The 22715-nt window shown below is 41.3% G+C and overlaps 1 protein-coding gene across 1 annotated transcript in view; it reads left to right on the forward strand.

The window, feature by feature from the left end:
* The first annotated feature begins 351 nt into the window (after positions 1 to 351).
* SLC7A10 (solute carrier family 7 member 10) overlaps positions 352 to 22715 on the forward strand; it is a 38959-nt gene continuing 16595 nt past the window's right edge. Inside the window, exon 1 of the mRNA XM_085072102.1 lies at positions 352 to 499. Within this exon, the coding sequence (XP_084928228.1) occupies positions 367 to 499 (133 nt within the window). The 5' untranslated portion in view covers positions 352 to 366. The remainder of the gene's footprint in view (positions 500 to 22715) is intronic.

Raw genomic sequence — 22715 nt, forward strand, 5'->3', positions numbered from 1 at the left:
CTACCTCAACTAATAGAGCACAGCAGGAGGCGGCCGCCACGGAGCCCGTGCAGGGCCGGCCCTGTCAGGGGACCCGGTACGGCGCCAGGCTGGTTCGTGGCACCGGGCAGGACCCGCCGTCCGACACACCAAATGTCTGAGCCCACCGCTCGGCGTTTAGCCCTCACCGCAACAGCGCTGGCTCGGTTGTTCCTGGGGACACGCCCGCAAGGTGTGTGGGAGCGGCCGCGCCTCGAGTGACGCGCAGCCCTCACGCAGCGCCACCCGTGAGCGGTCCGGGACACCTTCCGCGCGCCGCCCGTGCACGCGCCCCCACTGTCGCCGCTCGGCGAGACCCCCCCCGCCCACCAGCACGCGAGGTGGCGCATGCGCGCGGAGCCGCGAGGCAGAGCAGCGCGGGCAGCGATGGCCGGCGGGGAGCTGCGCGCGCCCGGCGGCCCCGAGCGGGTGGCGCTGAAGAAGGAGATCGGGCTGGTGAGCGCCTGTGCCATCATCATCGGTAAGGGCATCGCGTCCCGCCTCTGCGCGCCCGCGGCAGCGCTGACAGCCCGTTCCACTCGACTGTGCTGGGGCGGGGGCTCGGGACCGGCCGGCTCGGGGACAGGCGGCGGTGTGGCGATGCACGGCTCCGCGGGCAGGTGTGCGGTACCGGACAGGTGACAGCGCGCTGTGGCGCGCTGAGATGTGACGGCGCGGCTCGTCCAGCAGCGAGCTGGGCGGCGGGACGGTGGCAGCGGGGACGGCGGGTCGCTGTCGCTGTAACACACGGTCTGTGCTGAGGTGCCAATAGCAGTAACAGCCCCCTCTGCCCAGTCGTTCAGCTGAACGCAAAAACGTGAGGTTTCCTAAAGTCTTTTCCTTATGACTGGTGAACAGTTGAGGCTTCTGCGGTGCTTACTTCTAATGCTAAACCAGATTGATTCGTTTATCTGAGATCGAGATTCTTCAAAGTGAAGGTGGTGGCGTGAGCTTTCAGAAGGCGCTTACAGAGTGGCCCGGGACCCGCAGTGTCCCTTGAGCCAGTTGGCAGCGATGCTCTCCCGCGTCCCGCAGCAGCCGTCGCTGGCAGAGCAGTCAGCTGCTCCCATAATAGTGTGGAAAACTGGAGCAGGGTGTGCTCAGCACCTTTCCTCGGTGTGCTCCATCACTATGGCGTTTGGGCTGGAGATGTGGGGACGAGCCTGGGGAAGGAAAATTTGCCCAAGTGAATACAAGCAGCCTGTACTAACCCTGTGAGCCTCAAAACCCCATAGGAAGACCCAGCCATTACTTCACCAAGAGCTATGGAAAAAACTCACAGTGACAGTTGGGTCAAGGTCCATGGCAGCATGGAGGGGTAACAGTGGGCACAACATGATCTGCCACATCCATGTGAATACACTGTTCAGTAGCAGAATTGGCTGGGATGCCCCAATCTATGTGTCTCTGTGATTGATGTCACCAAGCATCATTATGAGGAAGAGAACATGCTGCCCTACTGCAATTTTATGCTCTTAGTCATGTATCGCCTTTATGTCCTATTCAGGTGGATGCGGTCTTGCAAAAAAAAAAAAAAAAAAAAAGAAATTTCAATCCCATTGAATAAGATCACTATGAGCAAGGCCGTTATATGAAAGGAAAAAATATTTCATTCCTTTCCCATAGTGAAACACTAAAATCTGTGTCAGCAGTTTGTGTGAAGATGTGTTTTACGCATACCAACATACCTTTATTTTGAATCCCTCAGCATATCTAAGGGGAGAAATCTAGGTTCTGGATCTCAATAGAGTACAGATGACCTTGTGTTAGACTGATGTATTGAGTGCTGCACAGTGCTATAATTAAGGCACTTCGAGGGTTAGGTATTGCAAGAGTTGCTATTGGCCGTAGGGAAGACTTACGGCATCTATATCATTTGTTAGGTATTAGAGGATGATGTCTTGAGACTGCTACCCTTCTCTCCCAGTCTACCTTTCATCAACTTTATTTGCAACATCTTGCAAGCAGATACATATTTGTTACACTTGTCCAAAGCAAGTCTTGTGAAAAAGCCTCTCATCTAATCAAGAACATTTGAGCAGGGAAAAGCACTGACATTTATGATAAACTATAGTACTCTCAAATGGTTTAAATATTAGAGAAGGTCATCTGCTTTGCCACATGAAGCGTAAAAATTCTTCTGCAAATTCTGCCATATTTTCATAGAAGACATTTGAAACACAACCCTAGGATCCTTTTTTTTAGTTTTTTTTGTTTGTGTGCAGATGCATGAAATTACATCATGTATCAAAGTCATCAGTAACAAAGTGGTATGTAGTAAGAGTATAGTCTAGCTTTGTAGGCGTCACTGCATAAAACATGACAGCCTCAAATCAGAGGACACTGTAAATTACATCAGGTCGACTTGCAAGCCATTACTGGAGTTAACAAAGTGAAATCTTATTTAAGACGCCTTCAGAAATAAAATAAGCTAGCTGATCTGAATTGATATGAGGCAACCAGTTAACTCATAAATTTTCTGTTTGATAGAATTTAACATAGGAGGAAGACTTATTTCCAAATGCTTGAATGGCAGGGGAAAAAATGGACGCAGTCAGTGTGTCAGAGCCTTTGGAACAGACCAAAGGATAATCCAGGACTTTTATGTTAGCCATCATGTTGGATTTCCTGGTTTTCAGTGCAGGAGGGAAACACAATTCAAGAGTCAATACATCAAATTCTGATGCATCCCACAGCAAAGTTTTACTTCTTGAGAACACCAAGAAAATCAGAAGTCACTTTTGAAAAAACCTCTTCTTGCTCTGCACAGACATAAAGATTATACTTTCTTATTTTTCTTTAAATGTTCTTGCAGGTTATCTTTACTCAAATAGCATATGAAAATGCTGCAGATACAGAAAATGTATGAGCATATTTTTACATTAACAAATAGAAGTTTCATGCTGTGATCTGGCAGCATTACACCAAATGTTCTGGTTTAGCTGACTGTTCTACAATTCTAATCCACTGCAGGATGGATATAGAGAATTAAAATCTTCTAGTAATTAAGAAGAGGAAACATGAGGGAGTATTTGAAAAATACTGTAAATATGAGCTTATAAATATGTGATTAATAAGTTTGTGGTTGCCTTCTACACACTAATTTTGCTAGATTAAAATAAGGCATTATATGAGTTACAGAGCTGGGGAGTCAGATTGTGCTAGGGAGCACTCAGAAAGCAATGAAATGAAGTGAAAGAGAAGACGTGGGGGTGGGAGCACCTTTATCACCATTATACCGTATTTGAGAGTATTCCAATAACGTCAGGATCTCTTGATATTTTGTAGTCTATTAGTACTCCATCACAGTTGCAACCAAGAAAATAAAAACAACCTCTACAGGTACATCATGTCATCCAGGTTAAACATGCCATACTTCTGGCTGTTAGAGTTAAGGAGGAGCTCAGCCTGCCCTGTGAATGCAGGGCATGTACTGGTTCAGGGAGCAGGAAGGGCACAAAAAGCCTGGATCTTGCCAGCTATCATGAAGTTCCCATACCCTGTGCTAATTCCCTGGAAAACAGGTGTTCCTTTTCAATCTTCTTGTCATATTTAGAATTATAGCGCAATTTTCTTACTACTTTTACAACTGAGATATTTGTCAACACAAGAAATTGCTGTATCTCTTAAGGTGCTCACAAAACTCATCCTTTCAAATTTTTATCCTCCTTTTTTTGAGGTTTGAAAGGTTTTGCCATAAGAAATACCGGTTCATCTAACAAAAAATATTCAGAAAAAAAAACATAACAAACTACATCAAAATAGGAATATAATATGCCTGTCCTATATCCTCCCCATAGAACAGTCTCCTGATCTCTTCCAGCAACCTAGCCTTCATACAACATAAGTCTATCCTTCATTACTTCATTTATATTTTTAACTTGCTTACAAACAAGCCTGATAAGAGAAGGCTCTTTCCAAATGTTATTTCACACTGCAGCAGACACCTTTTCTGAGTATCCTAATGTAAATGCAGGTACTAAATACAAAAACTTTTAACTCTAAAAGAGGCTGATAGTTAATGTCTGTAAAACTGAACACTGTTTAATAGTAGTAACAAATCTTGCTGGCAATTCATCTCTGCTACAGGAAGAGCACTTTTGCAAAGTGCCTGAGACTTGCTGTAGAAGCACCCAAACTGCTCTGTCTCAACTGTAGTTACGTATGGTGAAAACAAATCTCTCATGGGCTCCAGACATCAATATCTTCTAATGCACTCAAATACACCACAAATCAAGCTTGCCAATACTTAGATGGACTGATAGAGCTTAAAAAGTAGTGACATACATGCGTGATTATCTCCTAGATAATTAGTTACAGATACTATATAATTGTTTGAAATCCACACTGGATTTTATTTATCAGACACAGAAATTAATTCTGCATTTAATTGAATAGTTACTTCATGCACATACACATAGCTGGCTTTACATCTCATTTGTAGAACTGTGTATGTAATAAAGATTAGTGTATGTGTGTTTTCTTTGAGCACAAGCATATTAGCTATACAGTGCCTTCCTTGGAGTTTTGCCTATGTAGATGAAAAGCTAAGATGAAAAGCTCCATGACTTGCCTCTGCGTCGTTTCTACCACATTCCATTGTTTTTTAGAGAAGTACAAGAACTAGAAAGTGCAGACTGATTAATGTCCAATACCAGCCTGGTTCTTGGGTCTGAAAAACGAAATTCACCATTCTTACATTAGAAATGTATATTTAACTCTATACACATATATGACAGATGTAAAAAGGGTTGTTTGACTGTTTAATACAGATCAAGTAACATTAAATAAAACAAACAGTTAAACATCTCTTAAAACTTTTGTTTATGTGGTTGTAAAACTGCATGAAAATAGCCACAGGGTCATACTTTCATTATGATGAAATCTGTTGTGTACTTGTGAATGATTTAATATGAGGCTATATAAAACCTACTGGAAGACATACAAATTGAGCTACAATAAAATATGTCAGCTAAAACTAAATATGTCTTTTTATTTCGCTGAGCACAGGCAGTCAAGTTACCTGCATCAGCTGACTTGTCATTGCTTAAAAAATGTTTGCATTACTTATTCTACTCACACACAAATGTAATATAAAATCCCTTATGAACTGGTTCCTGATTCAGATCCAGTGATAATAACAAAACTGTGTTCAGCTGACCAGTAAGCAATACATTCAGTTATTGCTAGTTCATAAAGTAACTTTCGGAATTTACCTGTCCACATTGCCCAGACAACAGCACATGCTTACTTGCATCCCTAGCTGCTGTTAGGCATCCACCCGGTGGATGGTCTCAGCAGAATGCCTACAAGCTGAAAAGCCTCCTTACATTAGAGATGCTTCCTTAAGTCACAGTTGTCCCAATATGTAGTGCAAGTTACTGCCCACACCATGATAATCCGTCAAGACAACAACTGAGTTGCCTGGGTTGTCATTATATCTGCCTGGCATCGTACTTACATACAAATAATTGCATATGCGTATACAGGGAAGTTTTTATTTGCATAAATATCACTTCCAGCTGCAGCAATCCAATGTGATTTTTTCTCCTTGACATTAACAGAAAACTATTTACCAGCCTTCCTGTGTGTCAATTAGCTGTCTCCTTACCACTATGCCTCTTGCCATTCTAACATGTCCTAAAATCACACTAGGCAGAAACCTAGTACAGGATTCAGCAAGCTGCTAGCTTAACATTAGGGAAAGAGAACACATGGAACCGGGAATAGCGTTCAAATTCCTCTTTTTCATAACATACAAGAACTCAAATGGAATTGGATAGGTGTTAATGCCCAGTGCTTGCTGTATCCTCTCTGATCACGTTTCATGTGCCACCATTGCTTAAGTGGGCTGGGTTTTGGTCATTGAAACAACTGGCACCCATCAGATCCATGTGTTCATCAAGTAAAAAATCATTAGGACATCGTTCCTAGGCAGACCCAATAGGCTTCACTGGAGTAGTACCCAAGTTACAGAACTGCAGCAGAAAGAAAGGTATATTAAAAACCAGCAAAAAAACCCACCCACACCACTGTATGATTTTTCCTGATTTCTGTGATCATACCTGGAGTCATAGAAAACAGTGGTGTGGCAGCAGGAATTTTCTCCCTCTCAGTCCATGTGGGAGCATTTCATTTTTATAGCTAACTGAAGTTTCAGGACACAGTTTTGTTTGCTGAGTTGTGAGAGTAATACAGATTACACTGCAATGGTTCTCAAAAAAAAAATTTTCTAAAAGGATTCAGCCTTCCTTATCTGTTCCACATGGCACTTACTGACATAACACACAAAGTATTTACAAAAGCACAACTGGGGCTTTTTTCAAGGCAGTAGTTCAGGATCTAGCTCTGGACTGTAGGGAAATGTAATTCAGTATCTTGTCCTCTCATAAATGCAAATTATGGTTTAGTAAAGTCAGCAGTCAGTTTTTGTTCAAGATAAATGGCATATATTCCTTACTAGTAAGAAATCACAAAGACACTTTTGAGGGACTTCTGAATTTTTTTTCCATATAGCCCAGAGGCTTAGGCTTAGATTCAAAACTACTGGAAATTACATCTCCAGGTTCCATGTGTACATTTGAGCTGATAGGTATCCATAATTTGGTGTAGTACCTAATAGGAAAAAAGGTTCATACTACTGAGAAAGATCCCATCCTGCATTTGGGAAAAAAGAAACCTAGAGATACCCATCTGAAATGCAAGTTACATTTATGGCATGATATTTTAGGGGTGGTACCATGTTCCCACGTTCTTCAGGACTGTTCCAACATACAGTTTTCCATCAGGATTGTTTGGGGTTGTCTTTCACTTGAGTTTAGGGAGCTGAAAACAAGCTGCAGTTTCACTTGAAAGTAAAAACCATGGCAAAGTTCAAATTAAGCTTGGTAAAAATTCAGGGAGATTGTGCAGCTACTCTGGGCTAGCAGCTTACTTCTGTGACTAAACTTACTTACAGAGGAAGTCTAGAAAGGAGCTGTAATTAGTAATTCCTGGCAGAGGAGGGGGGAAAAAAGAACCTTACAAACCTTAACTTTACATTTTTCTTTACTAAATATTTCTGGACAAAGAAAAGGGTTTTGTTTGTCCACAGATGTGCCTTTCTGCTGCAGTCTATATCAAGGAGAATTCAGCAAGTGAAATACCTCATGAACCACATGAAGAGTAAGAGCCAAAACAGCACCAAAAGATCAAAGTAAAAAATGTCAATATGAACAAATCCTTCCCATATGGTCTTCAGGAACAGCAGAAGGACCAGATGAAGAATCTTTTTGGGGATGCAGGGGGGAACCAAGCCACTAAATTTGTACTTTATTGCAACAATTGCCACACAATTCTGTTTCCAAGTCATTAGCTATCAAGTATTCGTTGATTGATGATTTTGGTTTGGGCAGGTTTAGTTTGGGTGAGTTTTGCTAGTTTTTTGGGGTTTTTTACCTTCCTACCTTCTAAAAAAGTAGAAAATTCTGATTGGGACATAGTGACTCTGATCACAGGGCTGAATCGATGAGTTCTCTGCAATGAATGCTGGTAGTTTAGATACCCTACAACAAAAACTCCTTCCTTGATAAATAAACAAAGGTAGCATCCTTTGGTAAGAGTCTCACTCCTGATCTGGCAGTACAGTGCCTGCTTTCAGCAATGCCATAAATCTCCACTCGTGTTCCCTTTTCCTGTGCCTTGCAGCTCATTTCCTTCTAGCATAATGTAGTCTTTTCTGTTGAGAAAGTCTGTTCTGCTTTGGCAGGCTCACAACTAGCAGAAATGGTTTGGTGAAGGTTTAGTTTTTTTGTGTTTGGAGCTTTTCATGTGCCAAACCTTTCCTTTTGAGACCCTGTTTTTTGCTGTAGTGTGGGGGAGTTTCTACTAGCTGCCACACTTTTTTGTGATCTTGATTGCAGCATGATAAAGTGAGAAGGCATTTGACAGTACTGAAGTGCCCCAAATATAAAACATCCTGACTGTGTTGTTTTTTTCTGCTGGTCCTGAAAAACTCAGAAGTCTCCCAAAGAGTTCTTTAGCAGGTGTTCCATGGCAAAGAGCAGGGAGTCAGCAATCCAACGTTGACTGAGCATCTGAGCACCCTAATTCCTTTTTACATGCTTGTATCTCTCTCTGTATAGTGAGAAAGCATAGAGAATATGCAAGCCCTGTTGTCCTGCAGAGGAAAGCCATGTATAGTGGTAAATACATTTTTTCATTCCAACCTCCACAAAATCTCTTTATGCAATATTAATTTATTCTCCTGATGTTTTCCTCTGGTGCTGGCATTTGCAAGTCAAGGCTGAAAAGCAAGATTTGAAGAGTGATTGTCTACAAACTGTTCCCATCTTCATGAACTTATAGATTCTGTTTTTCTGATTGCAGGGTAATAGATGAACCAGTCTAGTGTTAGGGTGAGCTGTTTAAATTCTTACACCTAGACATGGTTCATCATCTCTTTCAGGCAATAGAGACAAATTCCACTGGATCTCAGAGCAAGAAAAGTGGAGAGGACCATATTGGTGATGTTTAAGCCTGAGGAATTTCTATATCATTGAGTAATGGAATAACCCCCAAAGCTGAATTGCTCTGATTCATTTAACACTTTCTTTAGAAGAGTACCAAAACTTACAGAAACTAAAATCTTTTTGCATCTGAAAAGAAAGTTGATTTTTTTTATCTGATCCTTAAATGATGGTGTAATCACACATCAAATGTGGGACTGGAATATCAATAGTGTAAAACATAGCATTTCAAATCAGTAAAACTTCAGAAAGATTACCACTAACTCCAAGAAATAGGTCAGTGATCTGGATGAGTGGCAGTTTTTCTGCAGTGAGAAACAATAGCTCTTTCATCAGTTATATGAAGCTGCTTAATCTAGATCAGGCCAAACATCTTAATATAGTATACCACAAAAAATTATGTTTGAACAATATAAGGACCTTATTTACATCCACCAGGATGTAAATATACCAGGAGAAATACCATGAGAAAAAGTTAAGGAAGAATCTCATTCTGTTTAATACACTGGGTCAGAAAGAGTGATCTATGGCAACAAATGTCACAAGGCTGCCCTACACAAAAATTCTAATTCACCTGTAGCACTGGTCAACTCATAGGCACGTTAATTATTGTACACTAACTCTGGGTTAGAAAATCACACAGGGATGAGCAGTCAGTATAAAAAGTTGCTCTCATACAGACACATCCAGACAACGGAGGACAAAAGCTGAGGTCTGAATTCTGAAGCACCTTCTCTATAGCACAAGGAGTTTTGTGAAAAGGCCATTGCACTTGTGTACATGTGCATGACATTATAAGCTACAGGTCTGACAAGAAAAAAACATCCTTACTTGTCTAGTCTCCCAGTTCCTCAGTGTCTTCCATCCTTTTGCTGTTAAATTGTGCAACCACCCTGAGAGAAGGAGCAAAAGCTATTAACAGGTGCCATATATGATAGGGTTTTAATAGTGCTGTGCTATGAGATTGCTCCTGGTCAGGCCCCACAAGCAAGGCTGATTGATCCAGAAGAGTGTTTCTTGCCTCCCTGCTCACCTATGCCTTGGAAAGGATCAGCGTGTTCTTCTCTGTAAACCTGAAGATAATGACTGCCAAGGAATGAGGACTTGGAGCTTTAAAGTGAGTGCATAAAAGTTCATAATTTTGTACAAAATACCCAAGGGATCATTTTTTCTTAGGGAGTTGCAAGAAAAGGACTGACAAGAATGAAAATGTGGGGTTGAGTTCCTTGTCTAGATTATTTCAAAATTCTTTAGCAGCTCTCTTTAGAGCTTAATAGGGCAGGATTTCCTTGCTTATTTTAAGGGAGATCACCTCAGACTATACTTCATTTCCATTTCCCCCAGCTTATTTTTTTCTCTGCTCAGATTTTGTCCTGTTTTGATAGCAGACATTCTTTGGTATCTGCAGTATTAAGCCTTGTTTTATCACTAATTTAAAACAGCACAGAGAATTCTGATGTCCTGAAAGGGATAAGAAACTGTATCAGATGTCATTCTAGGTTTCCATAAATACAAGTTTCTTATTTTCTGATACTCTTAAATGCGTTCTGAAAACTTGAAAAGTCCCAAAAAACATTTTGGAAACATATATAATCAACTCTATTTATAAGTGTCTTGAAAATAGTACTAGCCTTAGTACAAAAGAGCAGAGAGTATCCAAGCTTCTTAAGCTTCCAAACACTGTACTTTGACTCAAGTAAATTTAAAAATAGATTAATCAGTATTTTAAAGAATAAAGGAAATAAATGTTTGATTCTCATGGTGTCCTTACAGGCCTAACTTTCAGCTAGGAGGGGATTTCCATGTGTGTGATAGAGTTAAAATATTTGTAATTAAAAAAAAAAAGCTGACAAATTACCTTTTTTGTACTCCTTCTTAGTAGATCTTGTTGCAATAAAGCCATTTCTTATGGTAAACTCTGCCAGAAACCAGTAGGACACAATGTCTCCATGTTTTTTTGGTTGTGGACACGGCCAGTTCCCTAGCAACGCAGTAAGATTTAAGCAGACTATTACAAAAGGTGCCCAATCCTGTACATATTACAAGTGCATACAGAAGAAATAGCTCTCTCTCAACAGGCTTGTGCTCCCAATGGAAAATTAAAGACGCTTTTCTTAACTGGTCCCAAGTCCCTCAAATCCTACTGAAGGCAACAAGAGCAGAGGACTTCATCGCCTCATAGGATCAGGCTTTAAATTAAATTAAAGCAGCTAGGTACAAAACACATTAATCCTTTATTGCCCACATACCTGAGCGAGGTTGGCAGTCACACCACAGTGAAGCAGATGAGAATGAACCTTACTGTGCTCAAGTTGCACAGCAGAGAGCAGTGCCAACAAGGGTAATCTGTTCTCATTAATTGAAATTATCGGGGGCCAGTCCCATTCACTCATTTTACCACAAATGTGACCAGACATGGTCAGAGGACAGAAGCAGCATCCTGGCTGCCCTTTGCAGCAGGTAGGGATCATCCTCTATATTTCAAACAGGGGTAAGTGGCATACAAAGGCCAAAAGGAGCAACTTCACTTCTAGCCATCAACTCACAAAACCTCCCTGAAGACAGGTCTATGAATACACTATCTATTGAAATCCTTGTGTTACCCTTTGAGCTCTTCTGAGATAATCCGAGGAAGTCTTGGCTGAGATTTAGCTGCTCAGAAGCACCAGAACTGAAAAACCTCAAACAAAGGATAAAACTTATGTAAAGTGACCTTTATAAAGCAAATGCTTCAAACATATGTCTGTTACTTTAGGCAGCTAGGAAAGAAGAAGAAGAAGAAGACAGATTTCCAATCTCTTGCAAAACTAGAAGAGAAAGTGTGTATTATAACCAGGGTCCTATACATTGTGATGGACCCCTGGGGTACCATCATGAATACCCAGGTGTATTCATGTCTGTTTTAACATGTATTTTGCAGGATTAGCTAATTTAATTCCATGTTTCTGTGTGCTCAAACTATTCTGTAAACACATTTTTCTATTCAGGGGGCAGAAGCAACATTCTTTTGATTTAATTTTTTATACAGCTTGTGAACTGGTTAGATATACCTGATACATAAAGACATCAGTGAGCAACATGAAATCACATAATTCTGAAGAAACTTAATTTCAAAAAGTAGTTGTGATATTTGCAAATACAGGATTCACACATGCAAAGGATTATATACTAGTATTGCTAACTCTTGAGATCATATTACAAAAGGTCCTTAAGTTCCCAGATCATAGATATTTAAGAATGGCAAGAAAGCTGCCATTTCTTTTGGAAATCCAGAAGTTTCTAGTTCTTGTCAGTAAAATGGTCTAAACTTGTTCTTTAAAAATAAATTAAATATTTAAAAATAAAGTCAAGATACGAGTCAGCATTGGTTTCTAAATACATGAAGACAGCAACAAGGCATCATAAGTGGTGTCTGTCAAAGTGTATACTGAGCTGATAGGTGTTTGAAAATCTCATCTAAACTCAGGTTGAGCTAGTTACCAAAGTGCACTTCAAGTTAAGTGCAAGCTTTAAGTTAAATGTCATTGTGCAATAGTCATACACACTCCAGGAAGCATAAATACCATTTTTTTGCTTTTAAATTCCACCCCAGTTCATTGACCAGTAGCCTATCTTTGCATTCTTTGATAAATAGAGATAAAGCCACTTAGAGATGTAAATGAGAGACATAAATGCCGAGATTACTATGCTAAGAGGTAAAACTAACTACACAAAATATACTAACACAGATTTACAGCCAGAAGAATGTAAACTTGAGAGATTGAATGATTTTTGATCAAGCATGTGTGAAAGTTGCAACAACCACAAACTTTGCTAAGAAATTCATGTCTTGTTTACATCTGAAAAAAAAATAAAGGTTGTATAAGATCCTAGGCAATGGCAGTAGAGCTTATAGGAGATTCTAAATCAATTTTTCTTCTCAATAACATAAGAGCTATAATACACCAGTTGATATATTTGGATGATTTGTTACTTCCGTTTTCATGTAGCTTTGTTTTAAATATGTATTGCCTGGAATTTCAATTCAGGAAGGCATTTTGAACATTTCAGACTTTTACTGTTCAGGGTAATATTGAAGAATAAGCTTTACCTTAAAAGTTTAACACACTGAAATTCCCATTGTTCTCCTTCAGAAATCAAGGATTAAGTGATGCCTAATTTCAAGATGCTCTTAATGAATTCCAAGTTTGCAGAAGCTGTGTAAGCACAGTCCAAAATCCACGAACTGGCCTGAGCCTGAGGACACTTTTGCATGGCTCATCTTTGTGGGATCAGAGCAGAAGGCATAAAACCCAGAGTGGGAATTAAGTTTTACTTTATTTGCAATTAAGCAATTTAGTTCAAGCTATGTTTTTTCTCCAGACCTGCTCATTCCTGTAATGCTGCCCCATAGGTCCCCACACTGTCCCTTGGCTGATGAAGAGCCAAGAACACGTGGGTTCTTGGTAGCCATAGCTGATGTTTGCAAGGACACCAATACATGCAAACAGTTTTTAATTCACAAGCATGAACATTTTTCACAGCAAAAAGCTGCAGAGATGCTGTGCGAGGTAAGCAGGGAGTATGGAGCAGTGTGGGGGTCAGAGAGATGGTGCCAACTTCCAGGTTGGTTTCTTTTGCTAGAGCCCAGACTTGTGTGACAAAAAAATCCTTCAGTGTGCTGTGTAATTCTTGAAATTGCATACTGATGTTTTATTTAATCTTTCGGATTTGGCCAACAACACATCCATGAGGACTGACAGCTTTCAGGAATGGACAGCAAGAGGCTTTCCCACTGGGTGGCAGTTGCTGGTGAATTTTCCAGACTGAATAATCTGTTCACTGTGATCAATCACAGAGTTAGGAGGAGAAAATAGGAAAAAAAACCAGCATTTTCCATTAAACAAATTGTCCTTCAAAGATTGGTGCAGGGGTCTTTACCACTGGCATGAGCAGGGCTGAAGAGTGGGCTGCCAAAAAGCTTTATCTGTCATGCTGTCCTTGTCTGACCCACAGCACTCCCCAACACAGCTGAACTCTTTCGCTATTTTTAAAGCTGAGTTGGTGATCTTTACAGCAGCATTTTGTAGCTGCTTTTCTTCTTGGTAAATACTGAAAATCATTGCAGGTGTAGAGTGCACTGTGAGAGCCCTCCCAGAGATGCAGCTATCACTTGTGAGATTTCTCAGCTAAGCAACAAATATTAAATCAGCTGAATAGGCTGGCATCTGCCCTTTAAGCTGCTACAGAAGGACCAATCTCCATTAGCAGTTGCTTTCTTTAAAATTGGAATTTATATGTTAGTAATCAGTCACACAGTGAGACAGGGAGAAGACCCCACCATGTCCTCCAGCATGCTTGCAGGGCACAGCTTTACACAGTGCCCATTTCTACATCAGGGGATTTAATGACACACTTCTGCCATTTGCAGGTAGAATTCCAAGTCGGGATATTGAGATACAGAGAGCAGAGAAACCTGATATTGGACAGATAATAAGAGCCAATACAACATAAAGCTGCACTTTTAATAGACTGCAGTGAGTGTGCAGTGCTGCACTTTCTTACCGGGGCAGTCCAGGCATTTTAGGAACATCACAGGGGTTTCCTCCACATTCCTCTCACAGTATCAAGGTAGGCTTAGCTTTGAAATGAGCACAGTGTAACAGTGTTACTCAAATAGAACTGAATGAAACCACGTACTAGCAGACATCGGTCATTTTCTTTATTATTTCACATGCTCCTAGGAGGCCTGATCCCCGGCACCTCCTGGCCATTTATCTGCCTTAGTGCAGGGCTGGCCTCTGCACCCATCATCTAAATGTTTGGTCTCCAGCAGGTAAGGAGTAATAGGGACACTGACTGATAGGGACAACCAGGTTTCCTTCTCAATTAGGCCCTGCAATTTTGCACAAAAGGATTTGCAAATTCATCTGATGTACCTAGTATATGCCCACATACATACTCAGGCAAGCATGATGCTTGCAAGCCAGAGAACTGGATCAGAGGTTTCACTGCTGTTTTTGGTGAATAGAGCATTTGCATTTGAGTGAAATACTATAATGAGAATATCCCCACATCATATCTCTTGTAGTGAGGTCTTTACAGTACAGATGTGCCCTTCCTACAAGTAGTAAACACATGCCAGCAGAACCTCCTTTGAATGCTGTTGAAGCAGCAGAGTATTTTGTGACCTCCATGTTACCAAAAGAGTCTTAAAAGCTTTCTTGACACAAGTTTCTCTTGGTTAACCTGCTCCTGTAGAAGAAAGGTAATTGACAAATTATGACTAATTTTACAAAAACGTAGAAATTTTAAACCACCACATTTTTGTGGGATAAAGCTGTTGGGTACTTTGACAGAGGTTGGGCTACTAATAGCCTGAGCATGGTCAGTCTCCTGTGGCAAGCAGCAGGCTTCAGCTGAATAGCAAAACACTGCAGTCCCATAAATGCATCTTTCAGGATTTAAGTACTGCTTTCCTTTGAGGCTGCCTTCCACTTCTAGAGGAAAGGGATTCCAAACAAACCATCATCATTAAGCAGTTTATACATCTTAAGCCAGAGCCAAATGTGCACTTACTACTTTTAAAGAACCATTCAAATGGCCCCAGATATATTAAAGGTACTGGGAGGCTGAGATTTGCTCTTCATGGTAATGAAATGCAGCCCACATATCCCAGTGCTGGCAAGAGAAGAGGAGAACAAGTCAGAAGTTAAGGAAGTAGAGAAGTCAGACCAAGTACAAGAGTCAGAACAGAGGAGCAGGAAATAAAGCAGTGGACTGTGTGCCTGAAAAGAGCAGACAGAGCCTGCAGCCTGTGAAAGGATTAGCAGAATAAAAGGAGTTGCAATTTAGAACAACAACAAAATCCTATGATACAGGCTTTAACTGTGAAGACTGAGGTTAGCACAAATTTGTCTTGATTGCTCTTCTCTAAGTTGTGATTTTTTCATCTAATTGCAACACAGCTGCCTAACACACTCCCGAAATCACCACAATATGGCTGGCACATGCAAGTTCCATTTGTATCCACATGTATCCATTTGATAGTTCTGTTCATCAGTGGTCTTTGCAATTTAATCAATCTTATATTTTCTTAATATAACAAATGAGAAGGCAGAGGTTATTCTCTCTCTGGGGAAGGATGTGTGCCATCATCCTGCAGACTGGTTAATTACTGGGGAGAACCACAAACCAAAAATTTGGCACCCGCAGTAATATTCCCTAAAATTCAGGGTAAGAATGATATTCCATCCTTGCTCTTAAAGTTCACCAGGTAAGAGACACTTCCAGAGCCTGTTTACCACTGGATGCATAGGTCTGCCTTTTCCCTGCCCTTTGTGCAGCTGGGGAGGGCACAGCTGTGTCCTGCTGAGCAGGTATTGATTTTTAACATATATAAATTTAAATTATTTACAAATCTCCACAGTACCTCATGCAGAAGCAAAATCTAACCCTTATCACTGAAACAGACTGTTGCACTCCCTCTAAGGCTGCATCAGGTATTAGTGAAGCTATGCCTGAAATATTTACTTTCCTTAACTCAGTTTTCTGTTCTATCCACACCTTCATTTTTAGAAAACTTTGGTTCCTGAAGTCCTCATGGACTATACCTGCATATTAGTGCTCACAAGGCAAATATCTTCTTCCTACATCTATCAGAAGTTAAGGAAAGCACTTTTGTCAGTATTTAAAGCAGCCCGATTTTTAAAATCTTTAAAGTTGTGTGTAGTATAATCAGATTCTAAATTCTTAACCCAGTAAAATCCAGTTGGAATGCTGGAATAGCAGTTTATAATGGTCATGTTGTTGCTTGGTAGGAACTTTAGCATAAATATTTGAACTGAAGTCAGCTTTTAAGATCATTTAATGTTGTTAAATACTAATCCCTGTAGACATTAAATTATCACTGTTATTTTTATAGCCATTTTTGAGGGGTTTTTTTTTGCAAGCATATTAGCAGAGCAGCCATAATTAATTGTCCACTGATACAGAAGTTACATCTTTTTACTTGCATATGAAGTTAAATGGCTATTATTTTAATGCCAGCCTTTATAGATCCTTTTATTCTTCATCTCTTCTTCATTAAGAGTTTTCTGAATGCTATTTAAAAACTAAAACAATCCAGGACTGCCACATAGCCTAAATTCATGTTTGACTAGAGGTTAAGAAAATGCACTTGAAGTGTTTGGTAGTTTTAATTCTGTTGAGTCCCTACAGCCTAGTAATTTTTGAGACCTGTTTTCTTGGTTTAGAATTTCATCTTTGTATTTTAATGGAGGGGAAGGGGACACATACAATCTCTTGCATTAGATGCTACATTTGTGTTAATGAGCTGGGGAGGAGCAGGGCAAAGCCTGAGCAGTGCCTTGTGCCTGGCCGTGTCGTTGGAAGCCACAGCACAGCCGTGGTGCATGGCAGCCGCCTCTCCCAGCACTGCCGGCACATGGCTAAGCCACAGCTTGAGCTCAGCCAGAGCAGAGAGCAGCAAGTTTATTTGCTGTGAACAGAGTCATTGAGACTGTGCTGCCACCAGATTTCCAGTTAGCACCAAAATTATGAGCTGTACATTTTACTTCTTGACTGGTTTTGTAGCTGTGTCATGCCCTGAGATCACAAACAGGACAGTCACTAACATCCTTAGGAGTGTTTAACTCCTGGGAGCCAATTAACTGGAAATTAGCTGTACCAGAGGCTGCTTCATTTAGCAGATTTCTGCTAAATAAATACATAAATAAATGTCCACCATGAGTTACATCATCACCATTATTGACACAATCCACCTCATATTTAATTTGGATTTCAACAGTTTGCAAAGCACAATTCCTTTTGATTAAGCTTTTTTTGTTGTTGTTGACAAACAGGATTCTCTATTCTTTACAACATTTTGTACTGAAATAAGATATATTCATTTATAATTCCCAGGCAAGATGCAAAGCTTCAGTTTTTGTTTATAAGAGAACTGTTTTAAGCAGTGAAAGAGACTGTCATCCTGTTGGCCTGAGCAATGTCTACCTAGATGTGCGAGTCCTGAGAGGATGGGAGAACTTTTTGATTATTATTCTATTCTCAGTGAAAACTCCCTGTATCTGCTGTTGAAGATACAATATGCCAATATATCAAAAGAGAGCTGTACCTGACACCAGATTGGTCTCAAACATTTAATTTAAAAGTCCCGTTTTCTACAGCTTCCGCATATTGGCACTGAGAAAAGGGTGCCAGACTTGCCCTTCATAGCTGATATACCCAGACACATACTCAGACCATCTGTCACAGCTGTAGCAATGAAAAACCCACTATACAGTTGGGGATATAACCTTTGATGACGCTGACTCCTGTGATTGACTACTGTCGTACTAACTCCTATTTTGATTCAATATCAACACCTCCGCAACAATGCTGAAGGAAGCAGACACACAGTTAACACAGGCATTCCCTCTGCATGCCTTTGAACATCACACTTCCCCACCTCATTGCACGCAATGTGCACTGAGTGCTGCATGACCCACCTTGAGTTTGGAGTGCCATCTCCTGAGGACAACAAACAACACTCAATTAAAGTAGGAGTCTGGCAGGATTCATATTCATGAACCATGCACAGTTTTTTAGGAATGTTGCCTGCTATAATCCTTCACTGAACAACTCGTTGCAAACTGATTTACCTGACTATGGCCAAATAAAAGGCGTAGAATTTCTTTGTTGTTAATACTTCACTTTGTAGGGGAAAGAAGTGCTTAGGCAAATTACTGACCCATTCAGAATTTCAATTGTACAACAGATCTTTAAAGAAATGTGCAGGCAATAAAAAGGCATGAGTGATACTTTTCTTTGCTAACCACAGAGGAAATTGCTTGGTTTTATCCAGGCAAGACCAAATATGGTCTCTACGTATAATAAGTACATCCATTCTTACAGAACTGATAGATACTTTCAACAGGCTGCAAGATCCATTATTTTTATAGTTTGTGTGGATTGTGTGCTGCAGATAAATAAAAGATGCCCTATGGATTTTGCACACTAAGTGAATACGCCAAGTATTACCAAGTCCCTTTATTTTCTCACAAGACCAGTGATACTATATTTCGTCAAAGTGCAGTTCTTGAAGTGTTTTGCTGAGAATTCAGCTTTTGTTTAAGAGGTGAGTTTCAGTTCTCATAGTTCTATTAGAAAACATCAAAACCCCATACCTGACCACAAATGCACTATCATAGTTTAAAAGCCAGAGGTAAACTGAAAACACTAGATTTTTGAATAAGCCCCTTGTCCTAATTTTCACATCACTACCACAGTTCCAAAATTATTTAGCTCTACATGAGCTGCTGACCTCAGAGCAAAACTACATGCTGCATGTGTATGACTGCTCTGGGAAACTCATTCCAGGGCCAGGTCATGAAAGATCCTAAACATAATTACAAAAACAACTGGAGATTTGAAAGGATGAGGGGGGTGGCATTCTCTTTACAGAAAACCAGGTTTGGGACCCACTTCCACTAAGTCAGAGATGGAGCATGGCTGATAGGAGAGGCTGGACCCACTTCACACCCGTGGTGCAACAGCTGGTTTGTTTTCTCCAGACCCAGGGCCCAGCAAGCGCAGCTGTTTGGGCTGAACATGCAGCACACAGAGGATAGGCTGGGCTCCTCATCTGCAAGTCTGTCTGAGCTGGAAACAGCCAGAACTTTCTTTGTTTAAGGAGAATAGATTCTGGGTGCAACTATCTGAAGGAGCAGGACATCCAGACAGCCTTCTGGATGGTTCTTTCATACAAACATTCTACTACTTTTACTAGCAGCGCTTCTGGATGTGTTACTTGACAGGAGAGATAAAAAGGCACAGATATTTCTTCCTTTTGTTTCTTCTATTCCCCTCCCCCATTTCCTATTTTTCTAGGATGTGGAAATTGCTCTCAACATCATTAAAAAAATAATAATCATGACACTGGATAAGATCTCAGAAGTGACAGATGTATTTCAGGATATGTTACTTGGCTTCTGTGTTTTTTAATTTTCTAAAATGACTCATAAGGGTTAGGAACATAATTTTTAAACAAGACCTGAGGTTGTCATGGTATTGTTATACCAGCTATTCCATATTATTGTGAAAAAGGAGAAAAAAAGGCAACAAACACCAAGAAACAAGAGATGACAAAATATCATGCTATGTATGGGAAAGAGTACATATTGCATTTTCTCACCCCAGAGCTGCTCACCAAATTCCCTTCAGTTCCTGCTGACCAACACCTCCTAAAAACTGCTTCTCATCAGGCTGTTTCTGGCATCTCATTTTCTGGACCATTTGAGTATCTCCACGATATCTATTTTTAAACACATCCTATGCCAAGTGAAGTGAAGGTACTTTTGGGGCACATCTACCACATTCATGGCAAGTTTCCATATGAACATTTTGTTGTCAGAAGGGGTGTACCTCTTCCACTCCTACTGCTATGGCCTTTGCACATGTTGTGAGTGCAAAGTAATACGAAATCCATAATGAATTTGAAAGATAATTGTGCCTTATTCTTTATTCATTCATGAAGGACATTATATTTTTTAAATATTATTAGCTACTTAATTTACAAAAAAATATCCTGTGAATGTTCGTATGAAAGAACTGTCCAGAAGGCTGTCTGGTCCTTGTCCTGCTCCTTCAGACAGCTGCACCCAAAAAGAATTCTCCTTAAACAAAGGAGGCTGTTTCTAGCTCAGACAGACTTGCAGATGAGGAGGACTGCTTTGGCAGTCTTACCATAACAGGAGGCCATCATTCTAAGCCACGGACACTTCCTTCCTGCACCCATTTGGGTTTGAGAAAGAGCCCTGCTGCCAATGCCCCTCACTGCACATCACCCAGGCTGCCAGGGACGAGCTATGCCCCTTCCCTTTCTGCCCTGGAGGCAGAAACATGAAGCACAGAGAGATTCAGACCTTTGACAATGCCAAGCGTAAGCATTTAAAAAACACATTGACTGTCTATTTAGACTGCACTGTGGCAGTGCTGTGCCAGATCACTGCTGCCACCTTCTATCTGCAGTTACACCTCACCAGGACTCAGCTGTCTCTTCCCTGGGTTCATCACAACATGGTCAAGTCACACTGCTTCCCATGGTGCTGCTGATGCTTATCGCTCCACTTCCCCACCCTTCCCACCCCACGGCAGGTCTGTCCATCACACTGCAGGAGTTGAACAGGTACAGAAAACCAGGTGTGCCATCAGCTCACCCCCTCGCCAGCACAAAGCCACAGTAGAGCTCAGGGAAGCACCCTGCCAGCACCACACAGCACAGGTCTGCAGAGACAAGCCGTAATGTTGAATTTCTTCTCCATTATCAGTTTGGATTATAACCTTTCTTCATGTGCTGATGAAATGGAAAGGTGACCCAAGGGCTAGGGGTGGAAACTCTTACTGAGAGCCTGCTGAAGGATGAGCATTTACATCTGCTCTTTGTTGCCAAAAATGGCAGCAAACCTGAGCTAAAGTGAACAAGGGTCCTAAGCAGGAGAAGATGGCATGAAAGGAGCCAGGTGACCCATTTAGGGGTTATTCTGTCTTTGGGCATTTGTTCAGTACTGGACTGGCCAGAACGGAAGATGGTTCCATCCCAAAGAGGCAGTGGAAACCTACAGAACTATTTTGGTAAAAAACACTATGTCTGAACTTTAGCATGCTCCCCAAAATACCACCAGCTCCTCCCAAAAGTGCAGTGTTTTCAGTTTTAAGTTACACAGGTTGATCTGTGAAAAATGGAGACACACAGGTATGTATGCTGGCAGGTAGCAGATCATTTTCAAGGAATTTTATAACTCAAGCCCTGTCTCCATATTCGTGAGTACAACTATTACAATTGCAGCACGCAGAAGTACCAAGAACTCACAATGCTTCCCCTCCAGACCCTTCCCCATCCTTGTGGCCTCCTCTGGACACTCTCTAATAGCATAATGCCTTTTTTGTACTGTGGTGCCCAGAACTGTCCCCAGCACTCCAGGTGAGGCTGCCCAAGCCCAGAGCAGAGCAGGACAATCCCCTGCCTGTCCTGGCTAGCAATAGAGGGCCTGATGCCCCCAGGACAGGGACGTGCCTCCTGGCTGCCAGGACACTGCTGGCAGATCCAACTGGCCATGGACCAGGATCCCCACATGGTCCCTTCCCACAGCTGCTCTCCAGCTTCTCATTCCCCAGTCCACCCACACAGCCAGGGCTGCCCCATCCCAGGTGCAGAATCCAGCACTTGCCTGTGTTAAACTTTACATGGTTGGGAGTTGTCCATCTCTCTCATTTGTTGAGGTCTCTCTGCAGGGCCTCTCTGCCCTCAAAGGAATCAACAGCTCATCCCAATTTTGTGTCGTCAGCAAACTTCCTTAGTATTCCTTTGAGACCTGGGTCCAAGTCATTACAGAAGATATTGAAGGCACAGGGCCAAGGATGGAGCCCTGCAGAACCTCATTAGTGACAGGTCACAAGCCTGATGTCACCCCATTCACTACAGCTCTTTATGTCCAACCTGTGAGCTAGTTGCTCACCCATCATGTAACATACCCTGGCTCCACATGAAAAAAGATCACCTGTGGTATCCAGCACTCCTTTTCTATACCCAGCACTGCCTCAACTTACATCATCTCAATTGTCTCATATTGTCCAATATTTCAGTCATGCCACATTATAACTTTAAAATTTATGGCTGATGACTAAGCAGCACAGGTATTGCAAGTACAAAATGTTAATAGATTTCTGGTATTTCAGACTTTGCAGATGCTTTTTCAAGCACAATCTTAAATCCATCCTTGGTGACAAGCACACCTTTTGGGCCCATCCTTATAGACAATGCTACTCTTTTTCTTTTTTGACTTCCCAACCTCCCTGGACATAGGCCTTAACTTGTTCAAATTCCTCTTAGGAGTGGATGAAAAATCTTCATTACAAAGTTACTTCTAACTCCTGTCAATAAAACATTTGGGCACAGCAGAGGAGAGCAGACAGCTGTGCAAGCCGAGCAAGTTCATGCCAGAAAACTCACGGATCCTCAGCTGAGACTTACCGTGCTTCAGCAGAGCTAAGCACACACTTACCGTACTTACTGCTGATAAATGGCAACACTTTTGCCAGTGCATAATTCAAAAAAGTACAGTCATGCACAATCTGAAAAGGGGAGGGGGCACAGCTGTCTTTTTTGGTTGGGTCAGAGCTATGGGCTTGTTTGCTTTTTTTTATAAATAA

This window comes from Lichenostomus cassidix, chromosome 11 (assembly GCF_008360975.1).
Source record: "Lichenostomus cassidix isolate B80296 chromosome 11, HeHo_3.0, whole genome shotgun sequence".
In the NCBI taxonomy this organism is placed as follows: Eukaryota; Metazoa; Chordata; class Aves; order Passeriformes; family Meliphagidae; genus Lichenostomus; species Lichenostomus cassidix.